At 54.6% G+C, this 23,679-nt stretch overlaps 1 protein-coding gene across 1 annotated transcript in view; it reads right to left on the bottom strand.

Annotated features, from left to right (window-relative positions):
- Nucleotides 1–23,679, bottom strand: part of ARHGEF17 (Rho guanine nucleotide exchange factor 17) — a 61,178-nt gene that overhangs the window by 7,187 nt on the left and 30,312 nt on the right. Inside the window, exons 2-13 of the mRNA XM_017532941.2 lie at nucleotides 14,822–14,899; nucleotides 9,200–9,382; nucleotides 6,583–6,699; nucleotides 6,267–6,359; nucleotides 5,869–6,045; nucleotides 5,497–5,547; nucleotides 5,123–5,232; nucleotides 4,930–5,015; nucleotides 2,399–2,517; nucleotides 1,804–2,017; nucleotides 1,172–1,245; nucleotides 107–306 (exon numbers count right to left, since the gene is read on the bottom strand). Coding sequence (XP_017388430.1) covers nucleotides 107–306; nucleotides 1,172–1,245; nucleotides 1,804–2,017; nucleotides 2,399–2,517; nucleotides 4,930–5,015; nucleotides 5,123–5,232; nucleotides 5,497–5,547; nucleotides 5,869–6,045; nucleotides 6,267–6,359; nucleotides 6,583–6,699; nucleotides 9,200–9,382; nucleotides 14,822–14,899 — 1,502 coding nt within the window. The remainder of the gene's footprint in view (nucleotides 1–106; nucleotides 307–1,171; nucleotides 1,246–1,803; nucleotides 2,018–2,398; nucleotides 2,518–4,929; nucleotides 5,016–5,122; nucleotides 5,233–5,496; nucleotides 5,548–5,868; nucleotides 6,046–6,266; nucleotides 6,360–6,582; nucleotides 6,700–9,199; nucleotides 9,383–14,821; nucleotides 14,900–23,679) is intronic.

Genomic DNA, 23,679 nt, shown 5'->3' with positions numbered 1-23,679 from the left:
TGCTAGCGGACACGCCCACCGACCCCGCCCACAACAGCACCGGGGCGGCCTCACTCTGTGCTGGGACAGGGTCTGGATCCCGTCCACCCCGCCACCCAGGCCTCACCGGTGGCAGCGACGCTGCAGCCCGGGCACCGCCCCGATGCAAAGGATGCGGGCGGAGCAGACGGCAATGCAGGCCTCCACGTCTGGCTCGGCGCGCAGGCTCAGCAGGCACACCTGGCCCACGTAGCCATCGCTGTTGCACACCCACACCTCAGGCGAGGGCTCCGGGCAGCTGTTCAGGGTGGGGGCCGCGCAGGAGAACTGCAGGAGGCACCAGTGTACAGGAGGTGAATGGAGGAACTGCTGCCAACTTTCCCCACTCCTGGGAAACCCCAGCAGAATGAAGGGAGGCGGGCCTGCATGGGTGTGTATGGATGCCCCTATATACCCCTTTACCCCTTTACAGGTGTACACGTACATGTGGCACAGGACACTTTTGTGTGTGTGTGATAGGTTCTTGCTCTGTCACCCAGACTGGAATGCAGTGGTGTGACCATGGCTCACTGCAACCTTGACCTCCCCGGCTCAAGCAATCATCCCACCTCAGCCTCCTGAGTAACTGGGACTATAGGGGCGCGCCACCACATGTGGATAATTTTTAAATTTTTTGTAGAGATAGGGTCTTGCCTAGCCTGGTCTTGAACTTTTGGGTTCATGCGATCCTCTAAACTTGCCCTCACAAAGTATTGGAATTAGAGATGTAAGCCACCGTGCCGTGCCCACGTGACCCTTTACACGTCAAATGCACTTATGCCTATGGGATACAGGCATCATGCCTACATGTACACACACATATCCCCGGCTGTAATAGTGGATACATGCATATAAAATGTGATGCTGGTAATCTCTGTACATATGTATGCAGCTCATACAAGCACATAAATGAAGCAACTTCCCAACATCCATATAGCCTTTGTTCACATGCACAGATACAGACATGCATGAAGCATACCCATATACATGTAATACATATGCAGCATCCACACACAGACAGCTGAATTCTCCAAGACATAAGGAACAACAGCAATGTTCAAGGCATCTACACAATGTCATACACAAAACAAAAATTCACGAACACCTGCTGACTTTGAAAACATGCACCCATGTGACCCAGATGCAGACATACCTGCATGCCACTGCGGGTTTTCATGATGGGGATGGCCTTCAGGAACTCAGGGTCTAGACAGCTTTTGCTGGATGCTGTAGTGGAGATGGACGGACAGAGAGACCCTGCTTAACATAGTATCCCATCTCGCCCTGGTCCTGCCCTTGCCGCATTCTCCTTCCTCCCTTGCCCCCTCAGCGTCTCTCTAGGGGAGGCCTGATCCCAGCCACACTAGAATAAGGCAGTTGCTCCTGGCCTCAATCTCTTCCCATGTGTATTGTCTTGGGGTTAGACCCAGAGGTCTCTATGGATCTTCTAAGCCAAGAACCCTGATCAATAGCTTCCCCTGATGCAGCCCTGCTCAGAGTGTGTGTAGGGAGAGTATGGGGAGGGTCTTGGCTATCTGTGCCCACTATGGGGCAGGCCCAGCAGACAGTGAGACCCTATCCATGGAATCCTCTCCCTGCCAGGAAGGCCACAGCTATTATTCGTTCTGATGTTTCACTGCAGAAGCCTCGGTCCCCCTCCCCACCAGGTGGAGCTGGTGCACAGGGCACTGTGGTTCTGGCTCCTGAAGTCACAGAAAGCCGAGAAATGGCTCTGACCTCCTGCTTGGAGGCTCTAGGAGAGGGCTAGCATGTGCCTTGGCTTACCCAGCTTCCTCTTGGCCTCATCGAATGCCTGTTCAAAGCCAAGGCGGGCGTCAGGGTGGGGAAACTCAAAGATGTATGAGTCGGTGCCTTCGGGCCGAGTGGCGCATAGCTCCAGCTTGGTTGGAGGGAAGGAAAGTGCGTAGCACAGCGCCTGCTTCTCGGACAGGTCCCGGTGCATGGCAGCCGAGAGGTCCCGCAGCACGTCATCCAGGCTCTGTAAGGAGGAGGGCCCAGGCCTCAGGCCCCAGCATCTCACCACAGCCTGCACCTGCCCTTGAGAATGTGTGGGGACCTGCCTCTCTCCTCAGACAGCGAGTGGGACTATCTCCTCCCTCAGACCAAGAGGGGGCCTAGATTCCTCTGACAGATGAGGGATGGGCCCTCTGTTACCCTTGGATGGGGATGCAGCTATGTCTCCACCCTCAGACCTGGAGCATGTTACTTCCCCCATATTCGGGGAGGCTGCAATTTTTCCCTTCAGGTGAGGGGAAGGGACATCTCTTCCCTCAGGGAAATGTCAGGGCTGTCTCTCCCTCAGATAGGGTCAAGAGTCCCCCACCCCCTGGCTCCCCAGCCACAGGCAGAGGACACAGACCTGGTGGGGGAAACCCAGGCTCTCAGAGAGCTTGCTCATTTGGCCCAGGGTGGTGAGGTCCTCATCAAGACGGCTGATGGCCTTCTGGATGTTCTCCCGATTGGTGGCTTGGGATGCCCCTAGTAGGGACAGAGGAAGGCCATGGATAGATACAGAGACAGACAAGGTCAAGCTGGGGCTGACTCTCTTTCCCTCAATGCACAGCCTGCAGCTGGGCATGGGGAGAGGCCTGACACACTAAGAGCATAGAAACCCCAGGCTCTTGGGAACAAAGTTAATAGGCAGCTCCCAGAGGAACCCTAGGCCTGCGAGCTGGGCTCTGGGCCTGATTCAGAGCCACGTGGCGCAGAATATCAGGCCCATGGAGAATTCCTGGGAGAGCACGGAGTATGAAACGGTGGCTGGCTCTGTGATACACAGGCTCGGGCTGACACGGAACTGCTTCGGTGCTGCAGCCTCCCATGGGGGCGGTGGCAGAGCAGGCAGAGCCCCAGGCAGTCAAATGTGCTGACCAAGAGACTCATCCCCCACAAAGGAGGGGGCAATGTTCAGAGCTCTGGGTTTCTGTGGTCCTATCCCATACCTGAACATTGCCAAGCCGCTAGTCCTGCAGACGGCCTGCCACCCCCAACCCAAGGCTTGGGACACACACTCTGGACCAGTGGTCCATAAATGAAGCTGTCCCTCCGCCCTTGGGCCAGGACAAATGCATCTTGAAATCAAGGGAAAAGAAATTTCTTTTTGCTTTTTCCTAAATGAGTTTCTTTTCCTGTTTTCCTCCGATTTAGTTTACTGAGTGTGTTATTGGTGTATATACATTTAGTATTTGTTACAGGTTGCAGAATGGTAAAAGAGTGCTGGATGGGTCATGACAGCACTAGAGACATGGATCCTGAGACTGGCAAGTCCTGTCTGAAATGGCCCTGTGACCAGGAACCCCGTGGCAGCAAGAGGCAGCCTGCTTAGGAGGGGAGGGCACACTTGGGAACTGTAAGATGGAATCACGCTGGACAGGGAGGCTCAGAGAAGTCTCAACATGTCTACGGGAAGATGAGTGTGTGCTGAGTGGATGGCAGTAGGGTTTCCTGCCAGGCCGAGGCTGGAAACGGCTCTGCTGTTGCCTGAATGTTTGTGTCCCCTCAACACTCACAGTTTGAAATAGAATTCTGAGTGTGTTGGTATTAAGAGGTGGACTTTTGGGAGGTGGCCCAGGTGGATGGATCACCTGAGGTCAGGAGTTTGAGACCAGCCTGGCCAACATGGTGAAACCCTGTCTCTACTAAAAATACAAAAATTAGCCAGGTGTGATGGTACATGTCCCAGCTACTTGGGAGGCTGAGCCAGGAAAATCGCTTGAACCCGGGAGGCGGAAGTGCCAGTGAGCCAAGATTAAGCACTCCAGTCTGGGCGACAGAGCAAGACTCTGTCTCAAAAAAAAAAAAAAAAAGGTTGACCTTTGAGAGGTGACCTGATCATGAGGGCGGAGGCATTGTGAATGAGATTTGTGCCCTGATAAAGGGGACTGAGGAGCTTGTTCGCCCCTTCCACCAAGTGAGGACACATAGAAGGTACCCTCTGTGAGGCACGGGCCCCTGATCTTGGCCTTCCCAGCCTCCCAACCTATGAGCAATTCATTCCTTGTTTATAAACTGCCCAGTCTGTGGTATTTTTGTTAGAGCAGCCTGAAGAGACGAAGCCGATCTCTTTTTGAAGTAACTGTCCCACCCCAACCCTCACCACCTAGGCAGCCATGTTTTCTTTCATATGACCCTGCCCAACTCTTGCCCACAGCTGCCTGGACCATGAGTGGGCACCTAGCTTAAAAGTGGTGATTCTATTGACTTAGACCAATTACAGTAATAATCAGCTGGTACTCCTGCATAGTGGGGCAGGCCTGGGCTCACCAAGGAGCCAGGTGAGCCCCTCCATTACCCTGAGGGCCAACTCCAGGTGAGCTCCCCTCCAGCTGAGCCTGGAGCCGGCCTTGGTCTGATCATGGGAGTTAGGAGGAAGCGGAGAAGGCTAAGAGCAGTGAGAACAGGGCCAACTCAGCAAGAGGGGGAGAAAGACAGACGCCGCAGGAGGAGTGGCTCCTGGAAGCTGCCTCAGCTCCCGACAGTCTCAGCCCAAACAACATGGATGGCTCCAATCGACCCTCGCTTGCAGTAACTCAAACGAGTGTCTGTTCCCCGTGTGCAAAACCACTGAACCAGACAGAGCAACATCATCTAATATTAGGCACTCAAATGGGTTTGCACAGATGAATCAATGGCTAATTACAGTGACGCTGCTCTCTGTGAACCACCCCCGCCCAGCCCCCGCTGCCAGCCTAGGTCCCCGCTCAGCTGGAAGGCGGCGTGCATAGACGGATTGTCTGGCTCTGTGGGTGCCCCCTTGCACTGGATGAGAAAGCCAGGCCTGAAAGTGGAAAAACAGCTGGACAGGCAGCCACACTGGCTGCAGCTCAGACCCTCCAGGAAGGCTTCTCAGAGGAAGACACCAACACTTAGAACCCCTAGCATCAAACTCACCTTTGATGATGTCTGCGTCTTCCAGCGGCAGCTTCCATAGCATCTTGTACTTGCTGGCTGTGTCAATGACACTGGCTGCCGTGTACCTGCGGAGAGCCAATGGGGCGCTCTGGCCAGGGCCGGGGAGTGGGGCTCAGAGAAGGACAAATGCTCCCCCTGCTGGCACCACCCTAACCCCACTCCAGCCACTCACAGGCTCATGGAGCTGCGCCGCAGGGAGCCTGACTTTCGCTTCAGAGTGGTGCAGACAATGAGGTCCGTGAACAGGAAGAGGGACCGGTCCTTCTTGCCACTGATCGCCTTCTGTGGAACCCAAGGCAGAATTCAGGCTGGGTGGACACAGTCCAGAGGCCCACCCACCTGCCCACAGTGCCCAAGGGAACACTAGAACCCAGGGAGAGTAAGGGCTCTTCCTCAGCTGCCCAGAGAGTCAGAGCAGAGCGGGGACTCGACCAGGGCTCCCCTCGGGGTAAAGAGCAGGGAGACCTGCAGGTAGAGGGTGTGAGCAGAAGAGAGGACAAAGTGAGGACATGGGAACAGTTGGGCAGACACTGGGACACTTCTTACCACTTCAATGACCATCTCCTGTCTCAGGAACCGCCGCAGAGGGGCCTGGAGCTGTGGGACAGGAGGGACAAGGAGTCTTATAAAGGCCAGTTATTAATCCCTATCCCCTCCACACATCCCAGTGACCCCTCGGCTCCACTCTATGGGCCAGACCAATGGAAGCAGCATGCTGCCCACCCTCCCAACACCCTTGTGCTGCCAGGCCACGGGACCCAAGGTCAGAGACAGACGTGGAAGAACACAGACAGGTAGATACATGGCAGACACGGATGCAAACACACTGTGGTTCCGGACATGGACACAGCCACGATTCCAGGTGGCCACAAGTGGACACAGATGTGGGCGGGGTGGGGTGGGGTAGGGCACACGCACATCCTCCATGCCCTCGATGTGAGCCTCTATCTCCTGCAGCACACGGGCGTGCCGCTCTGCCTCCTCGGCACTCCGCACACCCTTGTTGATGCGCTCAGCCACCTGCTTGATGTTCCGCTGTGCCTCCAGCAGGAGTGGGTGGTCTGGGTGGTCCTCAGGTGTATGCTTCAGGAGGTCCTGGGGTGGGAATGGGGACCAGACCTGCCTGCTTAGCTACCCTTGGGGTCCCAGACTGCTGAAGCAGGAGGGACTATGGGTAGACACCAAAGAGAACTTTCTTTCCTACCTGACCCCTGTGGACCCTGACGTCAGGCTCAACCAGGCAGGGGCCTCAGACCTCCTTGTATCTCCCCATGCTTCCAGGCCTTGCCCATTTGCCCACCCAGCTCCATGCCCACCTTCACCAGAAGCTCATAGCGTGGGATCCGCTGCACGGGCTTGATCATGAGGTCAGACAGCGCCTGCTTCTCCTTGTTCTCACGCATGCTTTGCTGAAACCCAAAGTGGGGTGGATGGATGGTCACTGTGTGAGGAATGGCCTACCAGGAAGACTATGTCCAGGAACAGGTCCCCAGCAAGCCCCTCCAGCTCAGCCTAAGAGCAGAGGCTGGCCCACTGGCTGAGGCTATGGTGCCCACGCTGGGAATTCCTGGGGCCCTCAAAGCTGGCCCAAGGCAAGAGTCACCTCCATCTCCCTGCCCTAGCCCACGGTACCTCCAGGAACTTGAGAAAGGCTGGCCTCGCCTCCTTAGCCACACGCACCGCATCCTTCGCATTGAGGAAGTTATCGATATAGGCGGAATAGATGTTTACGAGGACATCCTTGGAGAACTGTGGAGGAGGAGGCAAGTTGGGGACCCTCAAGGTGTCCCTCACCCCAACTCACCCTGTCCTAGTTTTCACTGATTCAGAAGTCACCATCTTTTCCCTCCAACTAGAAATGATACCGTCTCTACAGGATCAGGCATGTGTCTTGTGGCTCTAAGTGTGATTGTGTTTAGGCATATGTGCATGTGTACACAGGTATACACGAGTGCTCATCTTATCTGGGCATGACTGTTCATGTATGTATATATGTAGACCTGAATGTATCCTGTGAGCTCAGACCTGGTTCTCTCATTTCCAACTGGGCAACCTCACAAAATCCAGCCAGGCAGGTCTCCCTTTCCCCGTTCTCTGAGTGACAGGCTGTTCTAGCCACTTGGCCTTTGCTCATTCCATCCCGCCACCAGGAATGCCCTTCCTCATCCACATCTCACCCCACCTCAGGGCTGTGTTCCAGTTCTGCCTCCTCTCAGCAGTACTCCTTTCCCTGACTAGAGCTCTGTCTGATGCTACACTGGCCTCTGGCTTCTCCTGATCTCCTAGGACAAGTCCTCCCATCCCACTCACAGTATAAAGCCCAGCTCAGGGCAGGGCTGTCTTCCACCCCTCACTGCTTACAGCTGGTGGCTAACACCTGCTGGATGCTGATGGCGGACTAAATAGGAGGTTATTGGTAAGAAGCCTTGTCTGGGAACCAGCACACCTGGGTTTCCATCTCAACCGTATCGTGGATAAGCTACGTGACCACTTTAGTGGTGTTTCTGTCCCCCTTGGAGTCCTGTCTCTTTTTTTTTTCTTTTTGAGATGGAGTCTCGCTCTGTCACCCAGGCTGGAGTGCAGTGGCACGATCTTGGGTCACTGCAACCTCTGCCTTCCGGGTTCAAGCGATTCTCCTGCCTCAGCCTCCCAAGTAGCTGGGATTGCAGGTGCGCGCCACCACACCTGGGTAATTTTTGTATTTTTAGTACAGACAGGGTTTCACCATGTTGGTCAGGCTGGTCTCCAACTCCTGACCTCATGATCCACCTGCCTCGGCCTCCGAAAGTACTGGGATGACAGGCGTGCGCCACCGTGCCTGGCCAGAGTCCTGTCTTTCTAAGGTGTCACCTGTCCCTGCCTCTGGACACAACAGGGCAGGCATGAAGCAGTGAAGGAAGGAAGCCAGCCCTCACCAACCACTCCTATCTTGGGATGAAGCATCCTGTGCTGACCCGTCCCTGGGGCCCCAGGGCTTCCGCCATAGTCCACGGTCAGCATCAAGGTCCAGGCAGGCGGCTGAGCTTAGTGACACTAAGGGTGATGATGGGCTGGAGACATCAGCACTCAATCCAAGCTGGGGCCCCATCACGCCTGTCTGGTCCCATCTGTTTCCAGGTCAGCAGGGACATTCTAAGACGGTTCAAGGCCCCACCCCACAGCAGAGCAAATATACTGAAACACTCACATCCCACAGAAAAAGATATAATTTTTCACTTGTAAAATTTTTGGAAGAATTGTTACAATTTTGCTTTTGAAATTATGTGGCTATGGGAAACATTTAGTTTGCATTTGGCTATGATTTACCAGTCACCATGGTGTATTCTTGGGAATTCTGGCAAAATAAAACAGAATTGGAAGCTTTTCAAATGTAATTAAATTCTTATAAATACTAAATTTAACAATGAATGAAAATGGCATGCTATATTTTACAGGCATTTAATTAAAGGCTTATTGGTTTTGCTTTTGATGTTCTTTTTGAATTCTGAAGTCAATACCTTTTCTAAGGTCTCACTCACTGTTGTGGGAGCTTGTCAAGTGTACAGTGGAAATCTGGCCTGTGGTGAGAGGCAGTATGGGGGAATCCTGGGCACTGAAACTGGGTTCCTGGAGTTGAATCCTCTACCACTTCCTAACTGTAACTTTCATCAGGTTAATAATCTCTCTACGTCTTAGTCACCAACTTTAGAATCAGGGTAATCACTGAACTCTCCTACTAGGGCTGTTATAGATACAACGCATTTAGAATAATGCCTAGCAGACAGGTATGCTATTATGATGAAAATATTTGATGGAGAAAAAGTCAAGACTCAGCCAACATCAACATCCTACCCAAGTCTGGGGTCAGGACCAGGACGGTTATTTTGGTTCCAGTAAAGATGGGGTGGAGGTCAGTACCAGCATCCATCTGAGGTGTGAGTGAGCATCAGCACCAGCTTGGGGTCAGGATTAGGTTCACATCAGTGCCAACCGGGGGTGGGGTAGGGTCCAGGATCAGAGTCAGTGTCTGGCTGGGGTCAGAGTCTGTGCCAGAGTCTGGCTAAGCTCTGGGATGGGGGGGAGTGTCCAAGTTCAGGTCCACCCAGGGGCCGGGATAAGTGCTAACATCGAGCCAAATTCTGGGACCAGATCTGGGAACAGTGTCAGTATCCAGGTGCGGGGGGAGTGGGGGGGGGTGGTCCATGGCCACATCCAAGCCCTTCCAGGAGGGCCTGTGCTTGTGGGGGCTGGAAGCAGCGGGGTCACTCACCGACTGGACGAGCAGAGCTCCCACCTTCTGCTGGGCATGCCAGGACTGCACGCAGTGCCGAACCTGCTCTAGAAATTGCTCGTGGTGCTCCAGGAGCTCAGGGATCTGGTCGAAGATCTCGTCCACCAGTGAAGGGTCACAGAGCACGGAATTCTCTGGCTGCTTCAGTGGCTGCATGTAGCCCTGAAGGACCCATAGGGTCAGTGCGTGCTCCCTCAGAGATGTTGCCCCCCACCCCACCTACACAGGGCCCCTGTGTGAGTGCACACAGAATCACCCGGGCCTGCAGCTCAGTGCCCTGCTTCCCATATCTCCCTCATGAGACCAGGTGCTCCAGGAGGGAGATGTGAAAACCTAAGCCCATGCCCTCACTGCTGAGCCCAGGAGGGAGCAAGGGTGCTTAGGAGAGGTTTAATGCATGAACAAACAGCTTGGAATAAGGAAAGCTAGATGGGGCTCCCTGAAAGACCTCCCACCCCTAACTCAGCAAAGATTTACTGAGCACTTACTATGTACCAGGCACTGTTCTAAGAACTGGGAGACAGCAGCGAATAAGAAAGACCATGATGCCTGTCCTGATAGATCTTAGGATCTAGTCTGATGAAACACACAAATGAAAGAAATTTTTTAAAAAATCGTATTTCATCAAATCTAAGAAACATTTCAACTCATCTCATCTCATGATGGAGTCTTGCTCTGTCACCCAGGCTGGAGTGCAGTGGTGCGATCTCAGCTCACTGCAACCTCAGCCTCCTGGGTTCAAGCAATTCACCTGACTCAGCCTCCCGAGTAGCTGGGATTACAGGTGTGCGCCACTAATTTTTTACATTTTTAGTAGAGACAGAGTTTCACCATGTCGGCCAGGCTGGTCTCAAACTCCTGATCTCAAGTAATCTGCCCACCTAGGCCTCCCAAAGTGCGGATATTACAGGTGTGAGCCACTGCGCCTGGCCATTATTTTATTTTTAAGAAAAACTCGTTGCCAATTAAATTATGATATGCTAGCAATTACAGAATGAACCCTGATTTAGGAATGTTAAAATATGAAGACAGTGAGTCTCAGAATGGATGACGTGTGGAAATCTCGTAGTCAGTTAAAAGGCGATAATGCTGTGAAGATAAAGCAAGGGGGGTCGTGGGAGACCACGAGACCACATGGGAAGTTACTGGAGGCTCTTAGTGACACTCCCTGAACGCTGTTTTACAGTTTTCATATCTGCTGGCCAGTCTGTGACTAAAACTCCCTACATGCAGTGATATTCCCCTAGCTGGAAGAGCCCAGCTCAGGGACCAGTGCGCATGTGGAGAGGTGGCCCTCTACTGGCCCCACTCTGTAACTGCAGGCCAAAGAAACAGGAGGGTGTTATTTGAAAAAGCATATGTGATGTTGCAATAACATTTATATTAAACATTTTTAAAAATCTGGCTTGTTTTGTAAAACAGGCTTGAGAAAGTGAAGCTCAACAGAATCCTCTCTCTTGGCTGGGGATTCTGAAAAGGCCGGGATGACAGTGAGGAGATAGGCAGGCAGTCTCCCACACACAGGTGAGCCAACTCCTGGGCTGGGTTAGGGCCTGATGCCCACTAGGAGGAGGGGCAGCAGCTAAACCACTCACCGTGGGGTCCCGGTTACCCACACAGAAGCAGGCACACATCAGGAGGAAAGGAAAAACAATGGCTGAGAGCCCAATACAGAACCTGCCATAAGTCAATGCCCTATTAACTCACCAAAGCTCAGCACTGGGGCACCTCACTGCAGAGACCCCCTCTGGGGTTGACTCATGAGTGGCAAGAGGCAGGAAAGAAGCACAATAAATATGTAAATTACTATACAGCATGCTGAAGACAGTGAGTGCTACCAAAAAGAGGAGAGGGATCAGGGTCCCAAGGGGAGGGGGCCTGGTCAGGGTGCTGAGGGAAAGGGGCATTTGTTAGCTTCAAGTGTTGAGAGTTGAAAATAGGCTTAGAGGGTGAAGGTGACGCTGAGGAAGGGGTGTAGCCCTAGGACCTAGTTTCAAACCCTCCCTCCTTCTGACTCCTAACTTCTATTTAACTTCTTTGTTCATTTTGAACACCTGGCCTGCAGGAACAACACTTATCAATTAGCGATGGCAGTGATCACTGGAAGTTAACACACCGGGGCTATGGAATCTAATCTCAATTTGAATACCACTGTGCTCCAGGCAGTGTATACTAGTGGGTAACAGGGAGGACCCAGAGCCACAATGACAGGATTTCAACCCAGGATTGTAGCACTTCCTAACTCTGTGACCTTGGACAAGTGGCTTTACTTCTCTGTGTCTCAGTTTCATCATCTGTAAAATGGGGTTTATCGTCCGGTTTATATGAATTAACTCACTGTTTTAAAGCATTCAGAACAGTGCCTGGCACATAGTGGAACAGGAACAGTGCCTGACTCAGTGAATGTCAACTAATAGCATTCACTAGACAGATGACCCTGGGCAAGTTCCTTCGTATTAATAATAATATAATATCTGCCTCACAAGGTTAATACAAAGATTAAATGCAACTTTTTACCATGCTTGCAGAGCTGCAGGCAGTATGCTAAATTATATACATACCTCTCTAATAATCTGCACTCAAGGCAGGTCTATTATTATCCCCTCTCCACAGATGAGGAAACTGAGGTGGAGACTGGTCATGTGACATGCTCCAGGTCACACAGCTGGCCATGAAGTGGAGCCACGTTTGAACGCTGGTGGCTTGGCTCTAGAGTCATGCTCCTGACCTGGAGCCAGACCTCAGTCCTCCCACATTCCAGGGCTGCCTCCAGGGATGGTCCTCAGCTTCACATGACACCTTCCTGTCCACCTCCGCCTTGCTCACCCAACACTCTGGCTTCCTCCGCCCACAGGTCCTGCACCCTTTTCTGAGTGCAGCCCTGCATGGGTCTCGGAGGTTCTGCAGAGGTAGAAAGACATGCCCAGGCCCTGCCTGCTCCCAGTTCTCCACCAATCCCGCCTCCTGCCTGTGAACAGGCATGGATGGCATCATCACCTTTTTTTTTTTTTTTTTTTTGAGACAGAGTCTTACTCTGTCACCCAGGCTGGAGTGTAGTGGCTCACAATCTTGGCTCACTGCAACCTCCGCCTCCCAGGTTCAAGAGATTCTCCTACCTCAGCCTCCCAAGGAGCTGGGATTACAGGCACCTGCCACCACACCCGGCTGATTTTTGTTTTTCTAGTAGAGATGAGGTTTCACCATGTTGGCCAGGCTGGTTTTGAACTCCTGACCTAAAAGTGCTGGGACTACAGGTGTGAGCCACTGCGCCCAGCCAGCGTCATCACCTTTAAATCTTGCTGGGAGATAGGTAGATCAGCTACATTTTGCAGGCAAACTTGAGGCTCAGAGAAGTGAGGTGATTAGGCTAGTATCACCCAGTGAGGATGCAAGTGACTTAAACCCTGGACTGTTTGACCCTAATGCCTCCAACTATTACCAAGGGACCCCCTCAGACCTCCTGCCTGGCTTTCTGGCTGCGTCCCTCCCATGGCTCCCTTGCATGCACAGGAAAGCCCAGCTCCATGCCCAGCAGCCTTCCTTCCTGCAGCCACCCGGCCGCCTCTGGTTCTCTGCTGGTCTAGGTTCCTTCCAGCTTCCTGGCCTTTGTCCCTGACACACCTTCTGCCGGGAGCCATCCTTCTAGGCTCTGCCAAAATCTACCCACCCTTCAGTTCTCAGCTAAATACCCCAGCCCCAGGGAAGCCCTCCCTGACCCCAACACCAGGGCAGGCCCCCTTTTGTGTTCTCATCTCCCCATGCACTTTTTAAAAACAACAAGCAAAAGCAATATATTTTTATAGTAAAATATATACAATATAAAATTTACCATTTTAACCATTTTAAGGGTATAGTTCAATGATATTAAATGCATTCACACTATGTGACCAACCAGCTCCAAAACTCTTTTTATCCTGTAAAACTGCAACCCTGTACCCATTAAATAGTAACTCCCCATTCCCTCCTACCCAGCCCCCGGCACCCACCACCCTACCTTCCATCTCTGAGTCTGACTACCCCAGGAACCTCACGCAAGTGAAATCAGACAGTGCCTGTCCTTTGAGACTGGCTTCTTTCACTTGGCATTGTGTCTTCCAGGCTCATCTGTTTTGTAGGATGTCAGAATTTCCCTCCTTTTAAGGCGTATCCCTGTTGCGTGTACGTACTCTGTGTGCCCACTTTCACATCACCACGTGTCACTGTGTGTGATATCTGGCTGGTCACTGTCGGTCTCTGCTGTAGACTGAGCTCCAGGTGACAGGCCCTGACCACTCATGCCCCTGCACAGAAAACACTGCCTGGAGCACAGCAGGGGCTTACTGCGGGTTTGTGGAGTGAGTGAATGAATGAATGAGTGTAAGAATGCTCTGAATGTTTCCAAAAGGTAAAGGTTCTACCTTTACCCTTTGCTGTCACTCTGCCCAGGTGGCTTGGGCAAATTCATCCTCAAAGGTGACTGCCAGGGCCCACTTCTGCTAAGGTCCACACTCTATCCGGCCCCAGGCCATGTGTGCATCCAGGCCATGGGGCTTTCCAGGTTCATGTCTGGGCCTGAATTCACCACCTTGCCCCAGTAAGTGCACGGGTGCTTCTCCCCTGTGCTCCACCTTTCCAAGGCCAGGAGCCCAGACATCACCTTGGGCTTTCCCACCTTGCTCACAACATCCAACCAGTTACTGAGTCTGGCCTGACCAGTCCACCTCCTGAGTGTCTGTCCCCAGCACCCCTTTCCTATAACCTCTATCCTTGCCTGATCTCAATGGCCTTGACCTCCTCTTCTGCCACCCACCTTCCCAGCAGTCAGACAGACTTCATGAAGCATGAAACAGGCCACACACCTCCCCTGCTCAAAGCCCTCTGCTGGTGTTCCAGGCCCCCACAGTGTGGCCTCTGCCGACTCTGACAGCAGTGCTATAGGACCAGCGCATTGTGCTCTGTGCTGGCCACGTGGACCTCTGAATGTGCCAGGCCTCACTTGGCTTTGCAAGGTGCCATTCCTGCTGCTGAGAAGACAGGTCTTGGTGGGGGTGAGCACCTCCTCCAGGGAACCTCCCTGACCCCAGGCCTGGTGGGTGCCTCTTGATGTTTCTAGAGTGTCCTCAGAAGAACAGTGAGCTCCTGTGGCAGAGCATTCATTCCATAGTGGGCATTCACTTAGTGCCCACTATGTGCCAGGCTCTCTTATTCATCACTGTGCCTCCTGCACCTGGAACAGGGCCTGCACACAGCAGGTGCTCAACACTGAACTCTATTCAACTCATATTCCCAGTCTATGAATATAATGGAGAGGGACACCAGAGGGAGTTCACAGATCTAAGCTCAGGGTCAGGGCTGCTAGGGGGATGGGGAAGAACAGTGGGGTTAGGGACACCTGCCCTGGGGTGGCCTGGCCCCTCTGCATTCTCTCCTGCCCAGGAGGGGGCTTCCTCCTTCTCCGGGATGACCATGTTGTTGGGAGGTTCTGCATAGAAAGGCAATGGGTGCCAGGGACACAGTTCTCTGGCCTCGGCCCTTTGTCCATGAAAGGGGTTTGCTCACACCCATCTGAAAGCCTCCTAGGTGCAGAAAGGCCGTTCTCAGGGGAGTGGGCCCAAGCCCCACCTGCATCAGGGTGCGCAGCGACTCCACATATGACTGCTCTGTGTCCAGCAGGGTCATGGCCACGTGCTTCCGCATGTCCTGTGGGGACAGGAGCAGAGGGTGAACAGGGGTCTTGGTCCCTTCAGACCCCATCACCAACAGCCATGTGGCACCCAGAGAACCCGCCCACACCCTCTCCCTACCCTCCTGCCCCTTCCCTCCTGCTGCCCAGTGCTCCTGGCTCTTCCTCCGAGGCCCCCAGGCCCTCCACTCTGCCAGGCATTTGCTCAGCTGCACCCCCTGCCCCGCACTTGTACTTCAAACACATGGCCTTGCACGATTAGCCCTCACTCCTCCACCCCCGCCCCACCCACCCACCCACTTCTTGGCTCCTCTGACGGGCTCTTGAACAAAGTTCTTTAAAAAACCAATAACCTTTCACATTTGCAAAGAATGATGCCTCCAGGCCAGCACCAACTCAAGCTGCCAACTCTGAAGACCCCACCTTCAGGCTCAGTGCTATGGGGACATGCCCACCCAGCTGGGCTGCCCATCATCCCTAAGAGTAGACACCATCACCCTGCTGCAGAGGAAGACACTGTGGACCAGAGAGGGGAAGTCAGTGCTGAAGGTCACAGAGCTGGGGGGTGTCAGGGCTCAGCCACTCTCAGACAAGGATGGATCCCAATTTTCTCATTTAAAAACATTAAGCCCCCCTATGCGCCAGGCACTGTTCTAAGCATGATGTATTATTCAATAATCTTCGCCACCTTGTGAGGTAGATGTTATTATTCTCTTCATGTTAGGGAGGGGAAAAAGGAAACCCAGACACCGATGCCTCCATCCTATGGATCTGATGACCTGAATTACCGAGCCCCCAAGGAGTCACATAGCCTCTGCACCCACACCCCCAGGCACAGGGTCCTCATCCCTGTCTAGGGGGCGTTCTTTGTGTTCAGCCCCTGGAACTGAGCTTACCTGCTGCTCCTCTCCACTAGTCCCTACACCTCTCCCCTGACACCCCCACCTCCAGGAAGCCTTTCCAGATAGCACCAGCCCCAACAACTTCCCTTCTCTGGCAGAGACTCCACTCCAAGCATCCTCACTGACTTCTCTAAGGCCCTAGAGTGATCCTGGTCAAGGCCCCTAACTCCTCCAAGCCCCAAATCTCTGGGTTATTCTCCTCTCTCCACTCCCTCCCAGGTCTTGGTTTGGCCTGAGCATCTGCGGACCCTATCTCGGGCTCCTGCCATCAAGGCCTGCTGGTTCGAGCAGACGCTGTGCAGGAGGCAATGCCCGGGTGTCCATGTCTGTGGCATCCCTTTAGTCCCCACCTCTAGTCCCTCAGGGTAGGGACTCAACCAGTGGGGCTGCCCTGGTCACTGCCATGCCCACGGCCCATGTCTTAGTGGACCTGAGCCCAGGCCTGTCCAGCTTGCCTGACCCAGCCACTGCTCCCCTTTGCTTTGGCATGCCCAACCCCAGATCCCTCACCTTCTGACTAGGGACTCAGGGGCAAGGTCTGTCCCCCCCAGTGTCCTATAATGAAGCACACTCAGAAAAGTGGGCTCCAATGCTAGGAACTCCATAGCGGGGGTGTGAATGATACCCCCTGGTGCAGGGAGGAAGGGGAGGCCGGCTCTCCCCATCCTTGCCAGCCCACCCTTGCCAGCCCTGGGCTCTGACAGGTGGGAAGGCACCTCAGAGCCTCCGGAGACAAGCAGACCATCTATCTTTGGTGCTCCTGTGGCCTCTAAAAAACCAGAGGAGCTTCCAAAAGGAGGCAGTGGGAGCCAGGCTCACTGTGGGATGGAGAGCTTGAGAGAGCAGGGGGGGCCAGGAAGGCCTCCTGAAGACAGGCCCAGATACCTAATCCTGCCCTACCCCACGCCAGGGACATCTCAGCGCCCCACAGACATGGCCTCACTTCAGCCTCACACTCAGTTCTGTGACACAGGTGTTGCCATTTCCACTGCACAGGTGAGGAGTCATGTAGGAAAGGTGACATGACTTGTTCAAGGTCACACAGCCAGTGAGTGGCACAGCAAGGACCAGGGTCTCTTCAGCTACTTCATGACTCTTAGGGGCTCAGCCTCCAGAGTTCTCACCTAGACTGGGCAGCCATGGGCCACAGGGTCCCCAGGGCTGCCCTTAGTGGCTGTGTGGCTGTGGTGGTCACCTAATGGCCCTGTTTCCACATTCTTTTCCATGAAATGGAACTAATAATCCCTCCCTCCCAACACCGTGAAGGTAGGGCAACAGTAGGGTGGAGCAGCTCTGTCCACAAGCCGCAGGTCACCAGTGCCCACCCTTCCTCCACCTCAGTGAGATGGCATGGGGAGCTCCCTGACAGTGGGGCCAGGCCAGACTCGGCCCTGGGCCCCTCAGCCACCCTCCCCCGCCCACACCACGGCCCTGTCAGGCCCAGCAGGCACCACAAGGGTCATGGTCAGGGAGGCTTCCTGAGAGGCAGGGCTGGCGCTGGGCCTGATGCCGGGAGGCTGGGGTGACACGGGGGGGGGGGCTGACGCTGCAATGCCCGCCTCTCCCAGCTTCCTCCCTACAGCAGAGCACAGCAGCCTGTCACTCAGCTGTCAGGTAGACACTGAAAACAAGGCCAGCTCCCTGTCACTTCACGAGCAGCCCTCCACACGTGCCCAGACATGGGTGTAGTGTGCAGGGCTGGGGGGTGGACAGGGGAGGTGGGAGGCAGACAGTGCAGCTGTCAGCCTGAACAGCAGGCCCACCTGTTCTGGGCGGGACAACCCTGCAGGCCCAGCTTCCCCACAGCGCCCCTCATCCCTTGCCAGCCCCATCCCTTCTCGATGCCGGGCACTAAGGTGGGCACTGGGGGATATAGCAGGAAGACAGAGGGGGCCGCTCCTGGGATGTCTGGAGCAGCACAACCCAAAGACTGAGACCCTGATGTGCACAGTGTGAAGACAGATACACACACAGAGACGCCATAAAGGCAAACCACCCGGCACAGACACCAAACACAGCCAGGTCATGCAGCTGAAAGCCAGGCAAGCCAGCACAGAGACTTTGGGCTGTGGAGAGACACAGCCCAGTATGGGGAGGGGACAGAATTACAGCCCCCACTGGGGCCGGGAGCATGGCACAGAGTCCAGGCCAGGAGACACATAAAGACAGGGAAACGGCCCCAGGACGCCTCCCTTCCCCCAGGGGGACGCACACCATTGGGAACTGGAGGCTGCTGGTCCCACCGCAGCATGACTCCTCCAAGGGCCAGCAGGCCCAGCAGCAGCGAGAGGATGGCAGTGGGGAGCAACAAGGGCTACCTCCCAGCACACACATACACCCGGGGCCACCTCAAGCCTAAGAGGAGGGCTGGGAAAACCTCTCCTTCTTGAGCCTGTGGACCCAGGATACCCCTAGCAACAGCCTCGGCTTCTACAGGGACCGGCTCTGCAAGCGGAGTGCCACCAGGCCTTGACCCTCAGCGCCCTGCCAGCCACACCACCGCCTGCCAGGTTCTTCACCTTCAATCTCCTGGTCTCCATCCCCCATCACAGAGAGCCCCCGCGCCCCATGGCTCCCCTCCCCCTACCCCATCCCCGCTGTCTCCTGGGTTGGCTGAGTTCTAGGCCACGGCCCAGGTCCCTGGCTCCCCCTCCCCCTCCCCTTACCTGGGCCTCCCCAGGCTCCTCGGCGTCAGCGCTGCTGCCCCCGGTGGGCTCCCCGGAGGCGGCGGCTGGGCCCAGATCGCGCATGTCTTCCAGCGCGATGGTGAACTGGGCCAGGGTCTTCACCATCTGTAGCATGCGGCCGGCCCGCCGCCGGGGCGGGGGCGCCGGGGTGGCGGCGAGGGCGGGGGTCGGCGTGGAGTCAGGGGCTCCCTCCCACCCTCGCCCCTAGGGACCCAGCCTGGCAGCGGCGGCAGTCGCGGTGGTCAGTGCCAGCGTCGATCTGAGCGCTGCGGCCCGGCAGGCGGTGGCGCTGTTGCCTCCCCCGCGCTGGGAGTGCGCCCGGCGAGCCAGGCGCGCGCAGCGCCGCTGTTGGGAGGAGGGTCCCCGCCCTCTCCGCGCCGCCCCATCTCCCCAAGCCCGCTCGGGGCTGCCCTCGCACCTGCCCCTTCCCCCACGCGGCGGCATCCGCTCGCGGACCCATTCCTCACCCCAGGACAGGAGTCGGTGCACACCCGTGAACAAAGGCGGCGACATGTACTTTCTGTCCACACCTATACCCAGCGCGGGCACACGCTGAAAGCAGCTTCCCACCGACGAGCCACGGAGCACAGGTCACACACAGGGGCACAAACACACCTAGGCAGAATAGGCCACGTTCATCGAAACCTGCCCTCGGGCCTGGACCCCTATGCACCAGGGGGTCAGGGCCAAGTGCACCCACATGAACACAGTCCCTTACAGACCTGAACCCTGACACACAGGAACATGACCCTTCCTTGCACCCAGACAAGTGCTTCTGTGTTCACACAACTATTGCCAGGCAGGAACAGGCACTGTGTCCAGGGTTGGACATTGAGAGATGTGCACACATACACATCCCTGGTCTTCTACCCAAGGGAGGCACTCTTGGGCCTGAAGGAGAGCCACTATCAATCAAAGGACCCACCTCGAATCATCTCTACCACTGCGCCAAGGCAGCTTGCCCTGTGTCCTATACCTGGAACCATCTTGGAGGGTTCTAGTCCTGTCCCTGCCCATCCGCCTCAACCCTAGACTATGCTCCCATCCCTAGACTATGCACCTCTAGACTGTCTCCAAGCAGGATCCTCACAGCCTGCTGCTTCAAAGCCCAGAGTGACAGCAGAACTTATCCCAGACACACTTAATCTGGACTGAGGGGTGGGGACAAGCAACCTGGTTTTGCACCAGCTCCCACCCCACAAGATGCGGGGGCAGGGGAGTCTCTGAGGCACCCTGCAGCTGTGCCTCAGCCCTGGGAGACTTGATGCCTTTATTGTGCTGAGCGCTCTCACACTCACCAAGCTCCCAGCTGACTCCCTCTCCCAAACCTGCTTTCCCCGGGTTCCCGTACAATGGACATCCTGACCCTATTGCTCAAGCCAGGCCCATCTGTCCGCTCCTCTCACCTCCTTGCTTGATGTGCTCCAGCCACTTCCCTTTTTAACTTCCAGAAACTGACCATGCTCTCTCCTGCCTCAGGGTCTTGGCCCATACCTTTTCCCTCACCTAGGAATCCTTTTTCTTTTCCTTAAAGACTAGTTTCAGTGCAAATGTCACCTCCTCAGGGAAGCCTTCCCTGATCCTCAGATTAGGTCATGTGCATCTGCTCTCTGCTCTTAAAGCCTCTCGGTTTTCCACACCTTAACCATGTATTGCAGTTCCTAAATACACATTTAAGCAATTACTAGATTGAGGTCCATCTTCTCCCAGGAGACTATATGCTTCCTGAGGGCAGTGTCCTTGTCCCTTTTGTAAGCCAAGACACTGTGAACACAGTACAGGCTGGCTTAATAAGCAAGCCCCCAGTAATTCCTCCTCCCTCCTCCCCACACGCCCAGTAGTTACTGACTGAGAGGCAGACCAGCCTAAACAGCTCTCTGCCTCTTACCTTCCCAACTGGAGGGATTGTGGGCTTCCCTGCAGGTGGAGCCTGCTCCTCCTCTTCCTCCTCCCCGGGCTGGGCATGCAGGGGGTCTGGAACAGCCAGACCAATTGACTGAGTGGTGGCTTGAAAGGGAGGATGGACAGGCCCTTGATCCAGTCCAGACATCCAGGTCCCACAGCACATGCAGACGGTGGTCTGAGGGCCCCACCTCTGGCCTCACTGCTTGGTCACTGAGGAAGGATGCCTAACCCACATCTGGCTTTCTCTCAGGGCACCTCGTCCCCCATCTGACCCTATCTCAAGCTACACGACCCTGGGCATCAGCTTTCTCTGAGTGGCTGAGAGGCAGTGTACGGCTCAGGATTTAGAGAGGTGCATCCATTCCCTCACTAGCTTTAGTGAGATGGGGCCCTGCAGAGATCAGTCCACCCTTTTTGGCTCCAGGAGCTCCCAGACAACACACAGGCTTCTCTCATAGGGCTCAGCAGAGGGAGTCACTGCTGCTTGAGGGGCAAGTATTCAGGAAGGGCTTCCTGGAGGATGGCATGAACAAGGTCCTGAGATCAAGAAATCGAGAGGCATATGAGTGCCCAGAAAGCAAAGTTCACTGAGGAGCCCTCTCCCCAAGAAGGCGGTGGGACTTGGTGCCAAAGGCACTGCTTGCTGCTGATGCTGCTGCTGCTTCATTAAGGATGGCTAATGATATCTAAGCCTGTTGTCTTGGCAATGGAAGGGGACTGGTGAGGTGGGGAGGTGAAGGGAAGCAGAGAAGGAACAGGAGCATATGGGTTGGTCGCTGAGTCAGGGTTTCCAGGGAGGGCCCCATAACAGCACAGGCATCAGAGCCCTTCAGGATGAGGTCAGCTGGGGTAGGGAGTGAGGGCAACATGCGGGCCAAGGCACCCCTGTGCAGGTATGGTCCTGTTGTTCCTCTGAGCTCCTGTTGTGGGTGCTGATTTTATTTTCCTTTGGAGTATGTGCAATTGTATAGAGTGAGAGTGGCTCAGGAGAGTTTTTTTAAGTGTACACGGTGCTTGGTGAAGGCCTACCCAGCCCTCCTCTCCATACTCCACACCCCACCGCAAACACCTCTTCTCCCATGAAAGAGCCACACTCTCACCTGTCTCCTTAGTCAGGGAAGGCGAGACAAAGGTGGAAAAAGGGCTCTGTTCTACATAAGTACCATCTCACTCCAGGAGAGGCAGGCTGGGGGCCCAGCTCTGTGGGACCGCCTTTCTATACCAGTCCTGGGGAGCACCTAACCCTCCCTACTTTTGCCCAATCTGCTGACAACTTTCCCATCTCTGCGGGAATCCCAATACCCTGACTACCTGCCTCCAGACACTCCTGCATCTGGGTACGGTCCACCTGGGAGCCACCTGGTCCTGCAGCTGGTGCTGGACCAAATGGGACCAATGATGAGAAAGGCTAGACATAGGGATGAACAGCCAAATGAATGGATAACCAGCAATGCTGAACAAATGAAAGGATGGAATCATGATAGATGAATAAATAATAAATTGATGGATGAGCAGATCAATGACAGTCATGAATACATGAACGAATGCATAGATACATGGTTTAATGGATGAGTAATTAATTGCATTTTTATTTTATTCATTGGCTGACTTGTTCAATAAATACTTATTGAGCATCTACTAGATGCCAAGCACAGTGCTGGGGATTTAAAGGTAAGGAAAGAGGCCTGTGCCCTCCTGGGCACCACAGTCTACACAAGAAGACAGGAATTGAGAAAGAAATGACAAGCATGATGCAGGTGGTGAAGGAGAAATGCCGGTTCTGGGGCAGCAGGCCTCATCAGGCTCCTGCGGGTGGAGGCACAACCCTATTAAATCTTGATGTCAAGAGAGTGCCTGGGCCCCAGAGCTGCCCAAACTAGAACACTGGGGAGCCCATAATCTCAGAATTGCCCCCACCACTAATGTTGTTTGGACAGTTCTCAGGGGCCAGGCACCCTACCATTGCTTTGCACATCCTGGCTCCTTTAATGCCCACAGCAGCCCTACATCAAAAACTCTATTATTACTGCTCTCCCTTCTTACAAACCAGGAAACCGAGGCTCAGAGAGGTCACCTGGTTGGTAAGAAGTAGAATCCAGGTGTACCAGCCACCTCCAGGGCCCTAGCTGCTAAACTGTACCCCCTCCTCAGTAGGGAGAGCCCCTCTCCACCTCCCCTGGCCTGGTGCACACAGCTCGGCTCTCCCCACTCCCACCTACCTGGTGTGGTGGCTACCTTTCTTCAGCCTCCTTTGTTCCAAGATAGTGACATGGATTTTCCTGAAGGTTTAGGTGGTAAACAAAATGCCGTCCACAGGTAATGCGAGAGTCAAAGAAGATCCTCTTCCCTGGGAACTCAGCCCTGGCAAATGGCCCAGACAGACTGTCTGATGCTCCTGACCCCACCAAAGTCCACAAGCATGGGGCTGGTACAGGATGTTCCCAACCTAATGGGCTATCCATTTCCCTGACAGCCGCTGCCTTCCTTGGGTGCCCAGTTCATCAAGATGAAAGTTCCAAAAGGGGGACTTCTTGGTGTAGAGAGATTAAGAAGGCAGGCTCTGGAGCCAGAGAACTCAAGCCCAAATCCTGGCTCCGCCACTTACTGGGGAAGTGACCTTGCTCGGGCAAGACACTTCACTTCTTGGGGCCTCAGTCTCTCCATCTGTTCCTATTTGAGGACTCTATCTTCTTCCCATCCCCCTACCTTCTCTTCTCTCCTCTCTTTCCCCTGCCTCCTCTGGTCAGGTCCTGTTCCCTAAAGACCCTCCCTTCTGGAAGGAAGAGCCTCTCAAGGCTCCACAGAGTTCCCAGGCCTCCTAGGCATCTGGAAGGGAAGTGTCCAAGCCACAGGGCTCCCTGGGGACTGGCTGCTCAGGGTGGGCTCCATAATTCCGGGGAATGTGCTTTGGGAAGGGGAAGGAGAGCTCCTTAGAGCCACTGGACCTTCCTGCTGTGAGGACACTGCCCTGCTTAGGTGGGTCTGTGTGTGCACCTGGGGTGGGATTATGAGTGACACGACCTGTGTCCTCTCTGTGTGGACTCCTCCATGTCTCTGTGTGCCCCTGTCAGGGTCTTATATGGACATGTGACTGCACAATTGGTGTGAGGGTGATGGTCCATGGGGTTCAATGGCAGAGATGGAAAGTGAAGGGGTCACTTCAATAATAAACAAAAGTAGCTGGGCACAGTGGCTCATGCTTGTAATCCCAGCACTTTGGAAGGCTGAGGCGGGAGGATCACTTGAGCCCAGGAGTTTGAGACCAGCCTGAGCAATATAGGAAGACCCCATCCCTACAAAAAA

This window comes from Cebus imitator, unplaced genomic scaffold (genome assembly GCF_001604975.1).
Source record: "Cebus imitator isolate Cc_AM_T3 unplaced genomic scaffold, Cebus_imitator-1.0 Scaffold79, whole genome shotgun sequence".
In the NCBI taxonomy this organism is placed as follows: Eukaryota; Metazoa; Chordata; class Mammalia; order Primates; family Cebidae; genus Cebus; species Cebus imitator.
This window is presented reverse-complemented; position numbering and strand designations above follow the sequence as displayed.